Raw genomic sequence first — 14,315 nt, forward strand, 5'->3', positions numbered from 1 at the left:
ATACACAGTATTATGGTACTCCAAAAGAAGTAACAATTTCTATTTATTTATTCGCAAGTCGTAATTAAAAATTAGTAACTAGTAAGTGAAAACTGCCGAGTCCCGACCTACGAAACAACTGGGCGTCTGCGGATTCGAATGCAAAAAATCAACAAAATTTATGTTACGAGTTTAATTGTAGGATTATTATGTTTTGAGTTTCGTAGGAGTCAATTACTTAAAACCCAAGTTTTAACTTCTCGCCCTTATCACATTTCTCTGGCTGGCCAAGACCAAGCGATACAAAACCTATAGATTGAAAGTGGATGAAAATTTCTGAAAAAATTCCTTTGTGCGGTTGAAGCTTTGTTGTTGTTGTTCTTCTCCTTCATTATCTTCGTTTTCGTTTTATTGCGGTAGCCATGGATGCTAAGATCGGCAAATTCTTTGAGTCCGTTGGAGCATTTTTCAGTGGTGGAGACAACATTCCTTGGTGCGATAGGGATGTCATCGTGGTGAGTTTTTGTTGTCATTTTATAAGGATCCGAGATTTTTTTTTGTTTGCTGGATGGAATTAAAGTTTCTCTAATTTCTACTATTTTAGCTTTCATCATTTATTAATACTCCTAATTGAATTAAAAATGCCTTTTCTCATGTTCTAATTCTATTACTGTATATTGTGTAATTTGGTATTTTCTCTTATTAATTTGGGTGTTCAAGATTCATTTTCATTTTGAGCTGTGAGAATATTCGTTATCTATTCATATTATTTATTTATTTATTGCGCGTGCTTCCCTTTCTATCTTTTTGCCCAACACTTTGCTCTGTACAATATCATAGCTGGCCTTACAATTGTTTTATAGAATTTTCCTTTTAATCTAATCTAAGTGGTATTCTTTAATCACACAAAAGTCCAGATGCACCCCTCAAATTTGCCTAACCTACTCTAATTATTTAACTAAGGTATCAGAAATGGTCACATTATCTCTTAGTCTCCAATCCTAAGTGTATCCTGATTTACACTCCTATTATTACTAAATTTTAGCCCTACTTATTTTAAAACCTCTTGTTTCTAGGACATTTGTCTATAAACTTAATTTTGCATTTAATCCTTCATTAGTTCCATCAATTAAAACAATGTCATCCGCAAACTACATGCACCATGGAACTTCTTCTTAAATATGTTTAGTCAATTCATCTATGATCAGTGCAAATAGATAAGGGCTAAGTGTTGAACCTTGGTCAAGACCCATCGTCATTGCAAAATCTAAAGTCTCTCCCATTCGTGTTCTAATATTGGTTGTTGCCCCCTCATACATATCCTTAATTAGATCTATATTACCTATTTTAAACCCCTTTCTTTTCCAAGACCCACCATATTATCTCTCTAGGAACTCTATTATAAGCCTTTTTTAGATCATTGAACACCATATGAAGAAATATTAGCTTTCATGGTTGATCTCCTTGGCATAAAGCCAAATTGGTTATTTGATACACATGTTTCAAGTTGTAATCTTTGTTTAATTATTCTCTCCCGAAGTTTCATAGTGTAGCTTATGAGTTTAATCCCTTTAGAGTTATTACAGCTTTGTATATTACTGTTCTTACATATATGCACCATACTACTAGTTCTCCAATCATCAATCACCTTCTTTTCTTTTATCATCTTATTAAATAGCTTAGTTAGCCATGTCAAGCCTACCCCTCCTATACCTTTCCACAGTTTTATTGGAATCCCATAAGGTCCTAATGCCTTTCCCTTCTTCATCTTATTTAGTGCCTCTTTTACTTCAGTAGGTCTAACTCTACGGATGTACATATTATTTTTAATACTACTGGTATTGGTAGTTTCTCCTCCATTAGCACCCTTTCTTGTTGATCGTTTAATAAATTTTCAAAATAGTTTTTCCATCTTTGTTTGATTTCTTCATCTTTTACCAAGGCTCTTTGATCTTCATCTTTAATGCATCTAACGTGGTATAAATGCCTACCTTTACTTTCTCTTAGCTTTGCTAGTTTATACATTCCTTTTTTTTTTCCATTTTTAATGCCTAATTTATGTTAAGTCTCATCATAAGCCCTACATTTAGCTTCATTCACTTTTTATTTTTTTATTTTTTAATAAATTTCCTTTCTTATGGTTTTATATTTTTTTTCCAATTTTCTGTATTTTTAACTTTTTCCATTCTTTGTAACATGTGCGTTTTAATCTGAAATTTTAATGAACTTTTACATATCAAAAAAACCCTCTTCATTCCACCACCAAGTTTCTTTAGTATTTTTCTTTAAATTCTCCAAAGACATCCTTTGCTACTTTCTTTATGTTGTTTTCCCACCAAATTCTTGAACACCTATTTTCTTCCCTATTTTTCTTCTGTTCCCTATGTGCATATCTACCTCCACTAATCTATGTTGTGTTATTAATCTTTCTTTTGGAATAACTTTGCAATCTTTACACTCCATTTGTTCTATTCTTCTAGTATGGAAAAAATCTATTTGACTTATGTTTGATCCATTTTTAAATGTTATAAAGTGATCTTCCTTCTTTTGGAAAAAGGTGTCAAGGGAAGAATTTTTTTTTGTAAATTTACTTATATTACCCCCCCCCCCCATTATATGAACTAAAATACCCTAATTACCTAACCCTGCCCCAAACGCTTTCTCTTGGGGTTTTTGAAGCCTAAAATGCAGACATTGCCAGCTTCTGTAAATACCATTAGCAATTGGCTGAGTTACTGAACAACAACTATTGTTCACTAAATTGTGTTTTAAGATTTCAATCACCACTCAGATATTTCTTCAATCTGTCCTCTTTTTCTCTTTACTGTGCCCGTGAAGAGAGGCGATGGAGTTGGGGAGCCAGTTCTCTGTGACAAACAGCAATTCCAGTGTAAGCACCACCAGAATATCAGCCAATTCTAACTCAAAACATCGGCACACAAATCCAAAATGACAAAAGAAAAATAAGACAACTTATGTCATTCTGCAGTTGCAACCATATTGTAAGATACTCCTATTTTCTAAGAGGCAACAGTCTCAACTGGCTCTTTTCTAAATTTCTAAGGTCCAGTTTTCTGGTAGTCTCTTTCTGGAACCATTCAAGCTCCAAAACAGAAAACGGGTGAGAAGAGTGACTAGCAAAACAAAGAACATGTAGAGATGGGAGTTGAAGAAATAACTGGTTCTCCCTTATTCTTGAGGCACAACACAAAATAATCACTTGTAAGCAATGTTTTAAAATGTGGAGGCGTGACTCGAGGCGTTTCACTACCTAGAGGCGTGAGGCGTAGTTTAGAACGCAAGAGGCGTAAGCCTCCTGAACACAAGGAGGTGTAAATCTCCTGAACACAAGGAGGCGTAAGCCTCCTTAAGAGGAAAGGGGTTAGGAGGAGGAAGGGGAGGAGCATGAAGAGGAAGGGGGATCTCATTTTTTCTTTATTTTTAATAAAAATATTTTATAGAAGAATAAAGATGCATAACATTAGTTGAAAGGGGGGGTCTTGTTGAAGTGGAGGCAAGCGAGCGAATTGCTTCAGAAATATGATAAAAGATGAAATGTGATTTGAGGTGGCAGATTTCACATCTTAAGGTGTGAACTTTTAGGGGTTTGAACCTCTAAAGTTGAGTCGTGAAGCATTTTCCTTGAATGCTGCCTTACACTCCAGGTGAGCTTCAGGAAAATGGACCTTATGATGTGATTGATAGATGAAGTAGTTCAAGTAATAAAAAGATAGAGATTAAGAACATGATTGAAGGAGAAGTTCAAGTGGGGAAGAATCTAGGTCTGCTTGTTCTTGGTAGGGCTGCAACATGAATGGGCTGGGTTGAGCCTTTGTTTAAATTTTGATGGACCTGGTCCAAAGTCCCGAGTCTGATTCTGTGTAAATTCAAGTCAGTTGCCTGACTTGTATCCCTATTTCTTGGAGTAGAACATGCAAGGAAAATATTTAGAGAGTTAGAAGACAAAATTAAGTTGGGAATGGTGGTTTAGCTCCAGGAGCTGTCTTGGGAAGGATTTAGCTGAAGGATATGAGAACTATATTGTTTTTATCCTTGGGATATTGTTGGGGTTATGACCTGGTTGATTGCAGAGTACTGTATAAGGGGGAGTATTAGAATCATGGTTCAGTAGGCATTCAATTGTTGGTTTTTTCCTTTATTTTGTTTTTTACCAGTGACAGTTAAAACTTTTATTAATAAGACAGAATTATTTACTGGCATGTCTCAAATGAAAGGCCTTAAAAAGTAGGCAAGTTTGCACTACCTACTCCATACACTATGAAAATTTACATCTGGTCCCCAAATGGGATTCCCTCAATCCCAAAAAAGAAAAAAGTTGAGTGCTTGTTACCCGTTGTTTGACCATTGTATCTGCCAACCATGAGCAAGGTTCAAAATTTTGACATGATATGCCCCATATTGACCATATCAGATTGTATTGGGCTGTATTGATACTTTGAACCTTGACTATGAGCTTGTGTTGCATTCTGCTCAACTACCAATTTACTGTTCCTCGACAAGTTCTGTATTTTCAAGTTCCACTGTGTATTTTTCCAAACTAGTGCACCATTACTTTAGAATCCCCTTCAACCAGGATATTTCTGTAGCTGAGTGCTTTACTAATTTATAACCCTTGTAATACCACCAGAAGTTTGGCCCTTGTGGAATCACCATACTAAATTGGGTCTGAAAACAGAGCTCCTAAATACTTCCTTAGTGCCATAGTGTTTAGTTGATTGGGGAGGTTTTGATAGTTGTTGGGTGGGTGGTTTTAAATTTTATGGTTTGGGTGATTTTGTTGGGGAATGGTTTGTTAGAAGTTCTTCTTGGGTAGGGATGAGTTCTGTTATCTTTACTTGATAATTTCTTCATTTGTTATAAAAAAGAGTCTTATTGTTCTCCTTTTTTTTAGCATTTCTATCTTTTTAGCAGTCTATCTTTTTACCTGATACTGCCTTATTGTTCTCCTTTTTTTTTCCAATTTTTTTGGCTAATACTGCCTTTTTACTCCTTTTCTGGCTTTTATGTATCAGATGCTGCAAATAGAGTCATGCTTTCTTTTCTCATGTAATTCTGCTACCTTTGTGATGTATGTTATGCTGTCTTTTTTTTTTCTGCTATTTTGCTACCATAGTCATAGCTTTAATTCATTACAGGGTTGTGAGAGAGAAGTTTCTCAAGCTGATGGTGTCTCAGAAGAAGCTATGAATGAGAGCATCATGCGGTTGTCATGGGCCCTTGTTCACTCAAGGCAACCAGAAGATGTGCAACGTGGGATAGCCATGCTTGAAGGTGGTTCAAATAAAGCCAATTAGGCCATTCCTCTTTATTTTCCCAATTTTTGTTTTGTCTGTCCTTGTCCTTACTGTTGCTGAACTTGTACCCAAGAATTTTTTCACCTGCTTGATACCATTCCTTTTTTGTGGGGTTATTGGCATGAGGTGAATTAATGAACTTCTCTTTTCAGCTTCTTTGTCCAGTACAAGCAGCCCTCTACAAAGGAGAGAGAAGATTTATCTTCTGGCTGTAGGACATTACAGAAGTGGTGATTGTTCGAGGAGCAGGCAACTTGTGGAACGATGTTTGGAGGTTTGATCTCTGTTTCCTGCTTTAATTTTCCAAGTACTTATTATCAGTTAATTTTATCTACAGTTGCTATTTTGGGTCATATGTTAAAACGCATGTACATGTCAATTTGCAATGGCCCACTAAGCCTAGATGTTCATGTTGTGAAATAACTTCAGTGATGGGATAGAAGCATTTCAAACTTATCATGAGATAACATATTAGAATGTTTTATTGAAGTTTGTTCTTAAAAGATTGCAGTACTTGGAAAAAGAACCATGCACACAGAAATATTTTGGTTTGTTTGCTCATAGTAGGACTAGTTTTCCCCTTCAGTCTGGATGATTAATACAAATTTATTGTATTATAAAAGAGAAAATAGTGTAACATGACATACAAGATGGCGACTAAGAGTCAAGGAGCCTCCTGACTGCCTAAGCTATATGTCCATGCAAAAGGCATTGCATAGGGAAGGACAACCCACTATTCATGTCCACTCTCAAAATTCCAGGTTCTACTGAAGAATTTACCACAGCATCAAATTTTGCTTCACCATGCAAGTACAACTATAGTCTGAGTAACTAGTCAAGATAATCTCCAAGAAACCAAGATCCCCTTCCCCCATTTAACAGTGTTGGCCAAATCCTTTTAATCAATAAAAAGCTTAAGAGCTGCCTCTGAAAGTGCACCCCCCAGGGAAATAAATAAAATAAGAATGTAAAAGAAAAACAAAATCTTAACTTTCTGAGCGACCAAATGATATCTCCCTCTCTTACCTGAAATGGAAATCGTAATTAGATGGACCTTGTCTCCTGGAGCATGTTTCAACAAATTCAACAAAACGTTAAGAAGATTGAACATTCTCAATCATGTGAATCACACCTTATTCCTGAAGCATGAGGGGATATTATTACAACTCTTGTTGTGTATGCCAATTATATTGTGGTGAGAAGGAATTGCCTCTCTAAATTCAACATTTCAAGGCTCTACTACATTCTGAATTTGAGATCAAAGACTTGGGAGACCTTAAATATTTTCTTGGTGTTGAGGTAGCTTGATCAAAGCAAGGTATATTTATCTTGCAGAGGAACTTTTTGTTATATTATTAATTATTATACGTTACAAAAAACTGGGGATCTAAAGCTGTTTGAACTCCTATAGATCCTAACCACAAATTGAATGCTCAAGGGGAATTGTTGTCTGACAACAGGAAATTTTAGAGATTGGTAGGTTGTGTTCTTAGATTACCTTTAACTAGACTAGACATATTTTATCTTTTGGGGGTGATCAAGTAATGTATGCATTCTCCTATAGTCGAATAGTTTGCTCCATGAATGAGAAAAATGCATGCATAATAAAGTTTCTTCTAATTAACAAATAGCTATCATCCTTTCTTAGTCTAGAAAGGGTGATACCTACCTCTTAGTTTAGAAATCACATGCATTTTTCTAATTAACTAGATAGCTATCATCCTTTTCTAAAGGAAAGGTGGGTCTTGCTCCGCTTCAGCTTGCTCGCTTCGCTTGCTCAACTCCGCTTCAACAAGACCCCTCCTTTCAACTAGTGCTATGCATCTTCTTTCTTCTCAATATAAAAGATTTTTATTAAAAATAATCTTAAATGAGATCCTTCTTCCTCTTCTTCCTCCTCATTCCCCTCCTCTCAAAGCCTCCTTGTGTTCGGGAGGCTTACGCCTCTTACGTTCTGAACTACGCCTCATGCCTCTAGGTAGTGGAACACCTTACGTCACACCTCCGTGTTTTAAAACATTGATTGCAACATTCATATATCTGTTACTCATTTTCTTTGGTCATGTTATTTCTTGATTGCCAATACTCTGCTCATACAATATTTCTGCCTCATAACTCTTTTACATGTTACCACAATAATGCTGGTGACCATTTATCTAACTCCTGGTGAAGGCTCCTACTTTAAAGAGGCTATGTCATAAACCACTTCTCACCATATGGAGTTTCTTGTCCATGGAATTAACATCCTCTTCAGGTGGAGCAACTACCTATTAAACTCAGAGGATGGGCTGAATCGGTTGATAACAAAATAGATACATAGGACAAAAGGCCTGGTAAAGGCACTCCCCCAAATAGATGAAGATAAGAAACATGGAAAAGCTTGTTCAACACTGTTAGGATCCCCCACTCTCCTCCTAGCCGGGTTGAGCCAGCCAATGAACCTACAATGGAATGAGGCCTCCCATCAAAAAGGTGTACATCTCCAAGCCACGACAGCCCAACGGACCTCATAATTAGTTATGCGGATCAGAGGCAGTTTTACTTTTGGAATATTCTAGTTGTATTTCTAACAATCTGTTAGGACCTGTGTCAGTCCTCTCTATATATTTCCATGAATTACTAATGGAAGGAGATATCGAATTATCCTTGCAATCTCTCTCTTTTCCCTTCTCCCTTCTCAGGAGGATTGAGCTTCCCTCGAAGAGAGCTCCTGTATTGGGCAGTAACCCAATAATTGGTATCAGAGCCCAAGCAAGATGACGAACAACAGAGCATCCACTGTAGATGAAAGGGTCGATCAAATAGAAGTTGATGTTCACAAGGTTTCAATAGACATTAAAGAAATTAAAGAAACTCCAGCCCTGGTTCTACAACAAGAGAAGGCGGCAGGGAGGGATAGTGAAGCAGAGGATTCAAGTCAGTAGTGAAAGTAGGGGTGGGGAGGTATTCATAAAAAAAAAAGTAGGGGTGGGGAGGTACTTTGAGTACGTCGAAGAAGACCCAATACCCTGGATCTACAAGGCGGAGAGGTACTTCGAGTACCATGAAACACTAGGACATCAGAGGTTACCATTGCCTCCTTCCATCTTGAAGATGAGGCTATCCTTTGGTTTCAGTGGTACCGAAGGAACCACCCCCAACTCACTTGGCAAGACTTCATGGACACACTCTATTATCAGATTTGAACCTACATGGTTCAAAGACTTTGACGAGGACCTATCCAAGCTCAAGCAGGTCGGTTTAGTTCGTGACTATCAGATGGAGTTTGAACGTCTAGCGAACATAGTCTATGGGTGGTTGGAGAAGGCTTTGGTGGGTTGTTTCATAGGTGGACTAAGGGAGGACATCAGGATCAAAGTGAAAGCCCAGTGACTGGTGAAGGTAATCTTGGTAGTAGGGATGGCTCGATTCCAAGAAGAGAGGCTGAATCAAGGGAAGAAGACTGCCAGACCCCTGGGTCCCCTTCTCAAAAACCCACGTGTGAGAGGAGAGGCATCAGCACCACGCACAGGCAGAGCTCCCTCCCAACCGGTCGTTCCCTTTAAATGACTGACCTGGGCGGAGATGCAGACGAGACAAGAGAAAGGATTGTGCTACAACTACGGTAACAAGTTCGCCCTTGGTCACCATTGCAAATCCCAACAAGCTTTTCTGCTTTAGTGTGAAGAACCAGAGGAAGAAATGACTGGACCAAGTGCTGGAGGCGACGATGAAGGTGAGTTCCCTCTTGAGGAAACCCATGAAATTTCTTTACATGCTTTAATGGGCTTGGATTCCGCCAATACAATGAGAGTGGACGGACGGCTTTTGGACCGAAGGGTCTTCATTTTGATAGACAATGGGAGTACCCTTAATTTTATTAACCAGACCCTAACCAAACAACTAGGGTTGGCGATAGAACATCAGCCATATTTTTCAGTATTAGTTGTGGATGGGAACCGACTGGTATGTCGGGGAATGTGTGAAGGGTTGACCATTGCCATTCAGGGCTACAAGTTTCATCTGGACCTATACCCCTTGGAGTTCAAGGGAGCTGACATTGTTTTGGGGGTTCAATGGCTCAAACAGCTGGGCTCAGTGATGTGTAATTGGGCCTAAATGACCATGGGCTTCGAATTGAATGGGAGCACATGCCACTTCAGTGGGGTCAAACCCAACCCACCGCAAGCTATCAGGCTAAACTCTTTGCTTAAGGAGAATCAACTGGTCTTCTCACAATTGGGATGGGACTCTTCTGGACCAGTCTTGGGCCATGGGCCAGACTTTCAGCTGAATGGCTCTCAGTCCCGAGAGCTTCAGCAACTCTTGAAGCAATACAAAGATGTGTTCCTTGAGCCCCCTGGGTTACCCCCAACCCGATCCCAAGACCACAAAATCCCCATTGTACCAGGAGTAGCCTCCACAAAAACTCGACCCTACAGGTATCCTCGTTTTCAGAAACTGGAAATCGAGAGGATCGTTGAAGAGCTTCCGTCTAAAGAGCTGATACAGACCAGCACTAGCCCTTATTTGTCCCCTGTCCTCTTAGTGAAGAAAAAGGACGGTGGTTGGCACTTCTCTGTTGATTACAGGGCACTAAACAATATAACCATTAAGGATAAATTCTCCATTCCCATTGTGGACAAGCTATTGGATGAATTGCATGGGGCTACAATGTTTTCTAATGGATCTTATATCTGGGTACCATCAGATTAGAGTGCACCTTGAAGATGTACCAAAAACTGCTTTTCGCACTCATGAGGGACATTACGAATTCCTCGTAATGCCTTTTGGGCTCACTAATGCTCCCTCTACATTTCAGGCCGTCATGAATGAAGTTTTTAGATCCTACTTAAGGAGGTTTGTATTGGTGTTCTTCGATGATATACTGGTGTACAGCCCAGATTGAACTTCCCACCTAGCCCATTTAACTTCCACATTGGAGCTCCTGCGGAGACATAAGTTGTATGCCAAGGCAAGAAAGTGTACATTCGGCCAGAATCAGGTTCAGTACCTAGGCCATGTGGTTTCAGCAGGGCAGGTAGCAGCAGACCCGGATAAGTTGAAAAGCATGACAAATTGGTCCCAACCCACTTCTGCTAAAACTCTTCATGGGTTCCTAGGGCTGACTGGTTACTATCGGAGGTTTATCAGAAATTATGGGAATATTGTGTTCCCGTTAACCCAACTTTTAAAGAAAGATGGTTTTGAATGGGGGGCGGAGGCACAAATCACATTTGAGACTCAAAGCCGCAGTAACATCACCCCCCACATTAGCACTGCCTGACTTCTCCAAAAATCTTGTAGTGGAGTGCGATGCCTCCGGGGTAGGAATTGGGGCTGGTCTAATGCAGGAAGGTCATCCCATAGCCTTTTTCAGCAGGGCCCTTTCAGCCCAGGCCCGGCTAAAGTCCACCTACGTGAAGGAGCTCATGGCCCTTGTCATGGCGATCCAAAAATGGAGGCACTATCTATTGGGCCGTAGGTTCATAATAAGAACAGACCAAAGAAGAAGCCATGAAGGACCCAGAACTACTCAACTGTGAACAGCAGAAATGGGTGTCAATTATTGGGCTTTGATTATGCTAAAGAGTACAAAACCAGGCTCAACTAGTAAGGTGGCTGATGCACTATCTAGGTCCAGTGAGCTTTTTATGCCTCACCTCTTCCCAGCCCATTTATCCCTTGATGGGCCAGATTAAAGAAGAAGCCATGAAGGACTCGGAACTTATTGGGATCCATGAGAAGTGGTCCCAGGATCCCTCCAATGCACCAGGGTATTCAATGATCAGCTCAACATTGTTTTACAAAGGCACGTTGGTCATTCCAGCTTCTTCTATTCATATCCCTAAGCTTTTACAGTTGTTTCACAGCTTGCTCATGGGTGGCCATTCCGGAGTATTCTAGACTTATCGCAGGCTTGCTGCACATTTCTTTTGGAAAGGTATGAAGAAAAGAGTTCAGGACTTTGTTGCCACGTGTGTCACTTGCCAATGACAGAAATACTAGACTACCACCCCAGCTGGATTCCTTCAACCCTTATCTATCCCCCAACAGGTATGGGAAGAAGTAAGCATGAACTTCATTTCTGGACTACCCCCTTCATTTGGAAAAACTGTCATCATGGTGGTGGTAGATCGCCTCACTAAATACTGCCATTTTTCTGCTCTCTCCCACCCTTATAGTGCTTCCCAAGTAGCCGAAACCTTCATCCAAGATGTTGCTAAGTTGCATGGCATACCGAAATCAATTGTTTAAGACAGGGACGCTGCCTTTATGAGTAAATTCTGGCAAGAATTCTTCAAGATTCAAGGCACTCAACTGAACATCTCCACCAGTTATTATCCACAGACTGACGGGCAGACTGAGGTAGCGAATCGCTGCTTGGAGACTTATCTTCGATGCTTTGCTGGGGGGAAACCACGCCAATGGACTAAATGGTTACCTTAGGCATAATATTGGCATAATACTACATACCACTCCGCAGCAAGGATGACTCCTTTTAAGGCTCTGTATGGGAGAGAATCTCCTGCAATCTTACCTTATGAGAAAGGTAACTAGCAGCAAGCTTAGCAGCAAATGAAACACTTCTATGACAAGAAGCACCAACCAGTTGAATTTCAGGTAGGGGATGTTGTTTTTCTGAAGCTTCAACCGTACATACAATCTACTCTTTCCAAAAGAGCATGGCAGAAATTGGCCCCACTATATTATGGCCCATTTCTCATTCTAGAGAGAGTGGGATCAGTAGCCTACCGGCTGGGTTTACCCTCGGAATCAAGAATCCCTCCAGTCTTTCATGTCTCACTACTGAAGAAAAGCCTGGGGAACCAAGACGTTTCCAGCTCCTCCTTACCCGAGTTCACAGAAGAAGGCCAGCTGCTAATAGAACCCCTGTGGATCACAGACTTTAGATGGGTCAAGAAAGGTGGCAAGATAATCCAGGAAGCAAAAAGCTCATGGACCCACTTACCAGTTGAAGATGCTACTTTGGAACCATATTCCCGGCTTTAACAACAATTTCCACACCTAGACCTTGAGGTCAAGGTCAATCTGAAGGGGGGAGGCACTGTTAGGATCCCCCACTCTCCTCCTAGCCGGGTCATGCCAGCCAGTGAACCTACAATGGCTGGGCTTAATGCTGAACCCAGAATGAGGCCTCCCATTGAAAAGGTGTACATCCGCAAGCCACGACAGCCCGATGGACCTCAGAATTAGTTATGCGGATCAGAGGCAGTTTTACTTTTGGAATATTCTGGTTGTTATTCTGACAGTCCGTTAGGACATGTGTCAGTCCTCTCTATATATTTCCATGGATTACTAATGAAAGGAGATATCGAATTATCCTTGCAATCTCTCTCTTTTCCCTTCTCCCTTCTCAGGAGGATTGAGCTTCCCTTGAAGAGAGCTCCTGTGTTGGGCAGTAACCCAACAAACACTCAAATGTAGACCTGGACCACTTGTTATAATATGGCTTCCATTGATGCATAAAATGTATTTCGTTTGCATAATTGGGTTTTTGGTCACTTGCAGATTCATGACTGATGTTTATTGACAATAGAATGCTCAAGTGTTTGCAGGACTTTGGGTTCTTTAATTTTCTTTTCTTTGTTTCTTTGGATAAGTAGCTGATAATTTATTAAGAATCAAACAGAGAAATCAAATGAACAACAATATCACCAGAACAAAAAGCTCCTGGCCAAAGGAGCTCCAATACAGGAAAAGAAATAAGAAACAAAAAATAAAACTGATAGTAATTATAAATTACAACCCATCCCTGGACATCTCCATTCCAACTGGTCCCTTAATACTCCTGCTTTTGCCAATGCATCTGCCAACAAATTGGCACTTCTAGGAATCCAATTGAATTAGGTATTCACAGAAGCCCCAAGAAATAGTGCCTGCCTTAGCATCGGTCTAAACCTCCAAGCTAGATCGTCTTGATTCTTCAACCAGCTGACAACTGTTTGACAATTCCCTTCAACCTCCACATCTCTGAAACCCTTTAAATTTAAAAGTTTCAGGCCTTGAATAACTGTCATCAATTCTGCCCTTACAGAATTACTGTACCCAACTGGGCCTGAAAACTCACAGGTATATTACCATTCTCATCTCTCACTACCCCCCTCCCCCACGTGACTCCCCTGGATTTCCAATGCAGCACCCATCAAAATTAAACTTAACCCTTCTGGCTGTTGGTGGGGACCACTCCACCAGTCTTTGTTGTCTTGTAGCTTGAAAGCCAGCTACAGCCTGCCATCCTCTCAATATTCACAGAAGCATCCGTCTTTAATTTTCTTTTCTCATGTACTAGAAGTATCAATTTTCTCTGGATAATTCCTCTCTTCAATATTTCAATCAGTTTCTGATTTTATTCTATTTTTGTTTGCTGTTAAGTATTCTTTGCTATTCATACCCCACAATTTCAATGGTTTATTTCAGAACCAAGAAGTCCCTATTTGAAGACATTTAACCATTTGCTACCGAATTTGGAAGCTTTGCTTCCTTTCAAACTCTGCAGCAGTCATGAATGTACTTGATGTATACAACATTATTTCTGATGGACATGTTTTGTAGATTGCACCGGATTGGAGGCAGGCCCTTACCCTGAAGAAGGTTATTGAAGATAAAATTGCTAAAGGTAAATGACAAATGCTTGTTTATTAATTGTTTCACTCTCTAGCACTCATTTGGCTGCTAAGAAATATTACTTCTGTTGAAATGCAGATGGCGTTATCGGCATAGGCATTGCTGCAACTGCCGTGGGACTTCTGGCAGGTGGGGTTGCTGCAGCATTAGCGCGTAGGAATTGATCAAACCTCCGGCAACATATGTTCATAAACCACTGAATCCTTTTGCCTGTCCAAATTTGCCCAACCATTAAATCATGTTTCATCAAACATCCCCTTCTGTCTTGTAAGGATGTTGAAAATTTCATGATACGGAGTTCCTAATAATGTGTAAGATAACATGAGACAATAATGGCTAAAGTTTTTCGTGGTTTTCTTATTATTTATATTAATCAGATTGGTAGTTATTTTC

General features: G+C 39.9%; 1 protein-coding gene across 1 annotated transcript; it reads left to right on the forward strand.

Moving 5' to 3' along the window:
* Positions 1 to 247: 247 nt before the first annotated feature.
* Positions 248 to 14,315, forward strand: LOC104608825 (mitochondrial fission 1 protein A-like). The gene is made up of 5 exons (XM_010274919.3): positions 248 to 494; positions 5,136 to 5,271; positions 5,447 to 5,568; positions 13,851 to 13,914; positions 14,001 to 14,315. Exons 1-5 carry the CDS (start codon positions 402 to 404, stop codon positions 14,084 to 14,086), a joined length of 501 nt encoding a protein of 166 aa, XP_010273221.1. The 5' UTR covers positions 248 to 401; the 3' UTR covers positions 14,087 to 14,315.

Source organism: Nelumbo nucifera, chromosome 7 (assembly GCF_055504915.1).
Source record: "Nelumbo nucifera cultivar China Antique chromosome 7, China Antique-T2T, whole genome shotgun sequence".
Classification (NCBI taxonomy): Eukaryota; Viridiplantae; Streptophyta; class Magnoliopsida; order Proteales; family Nelumbonaceae; genus Nelumbo; species Nelumbo nucifera.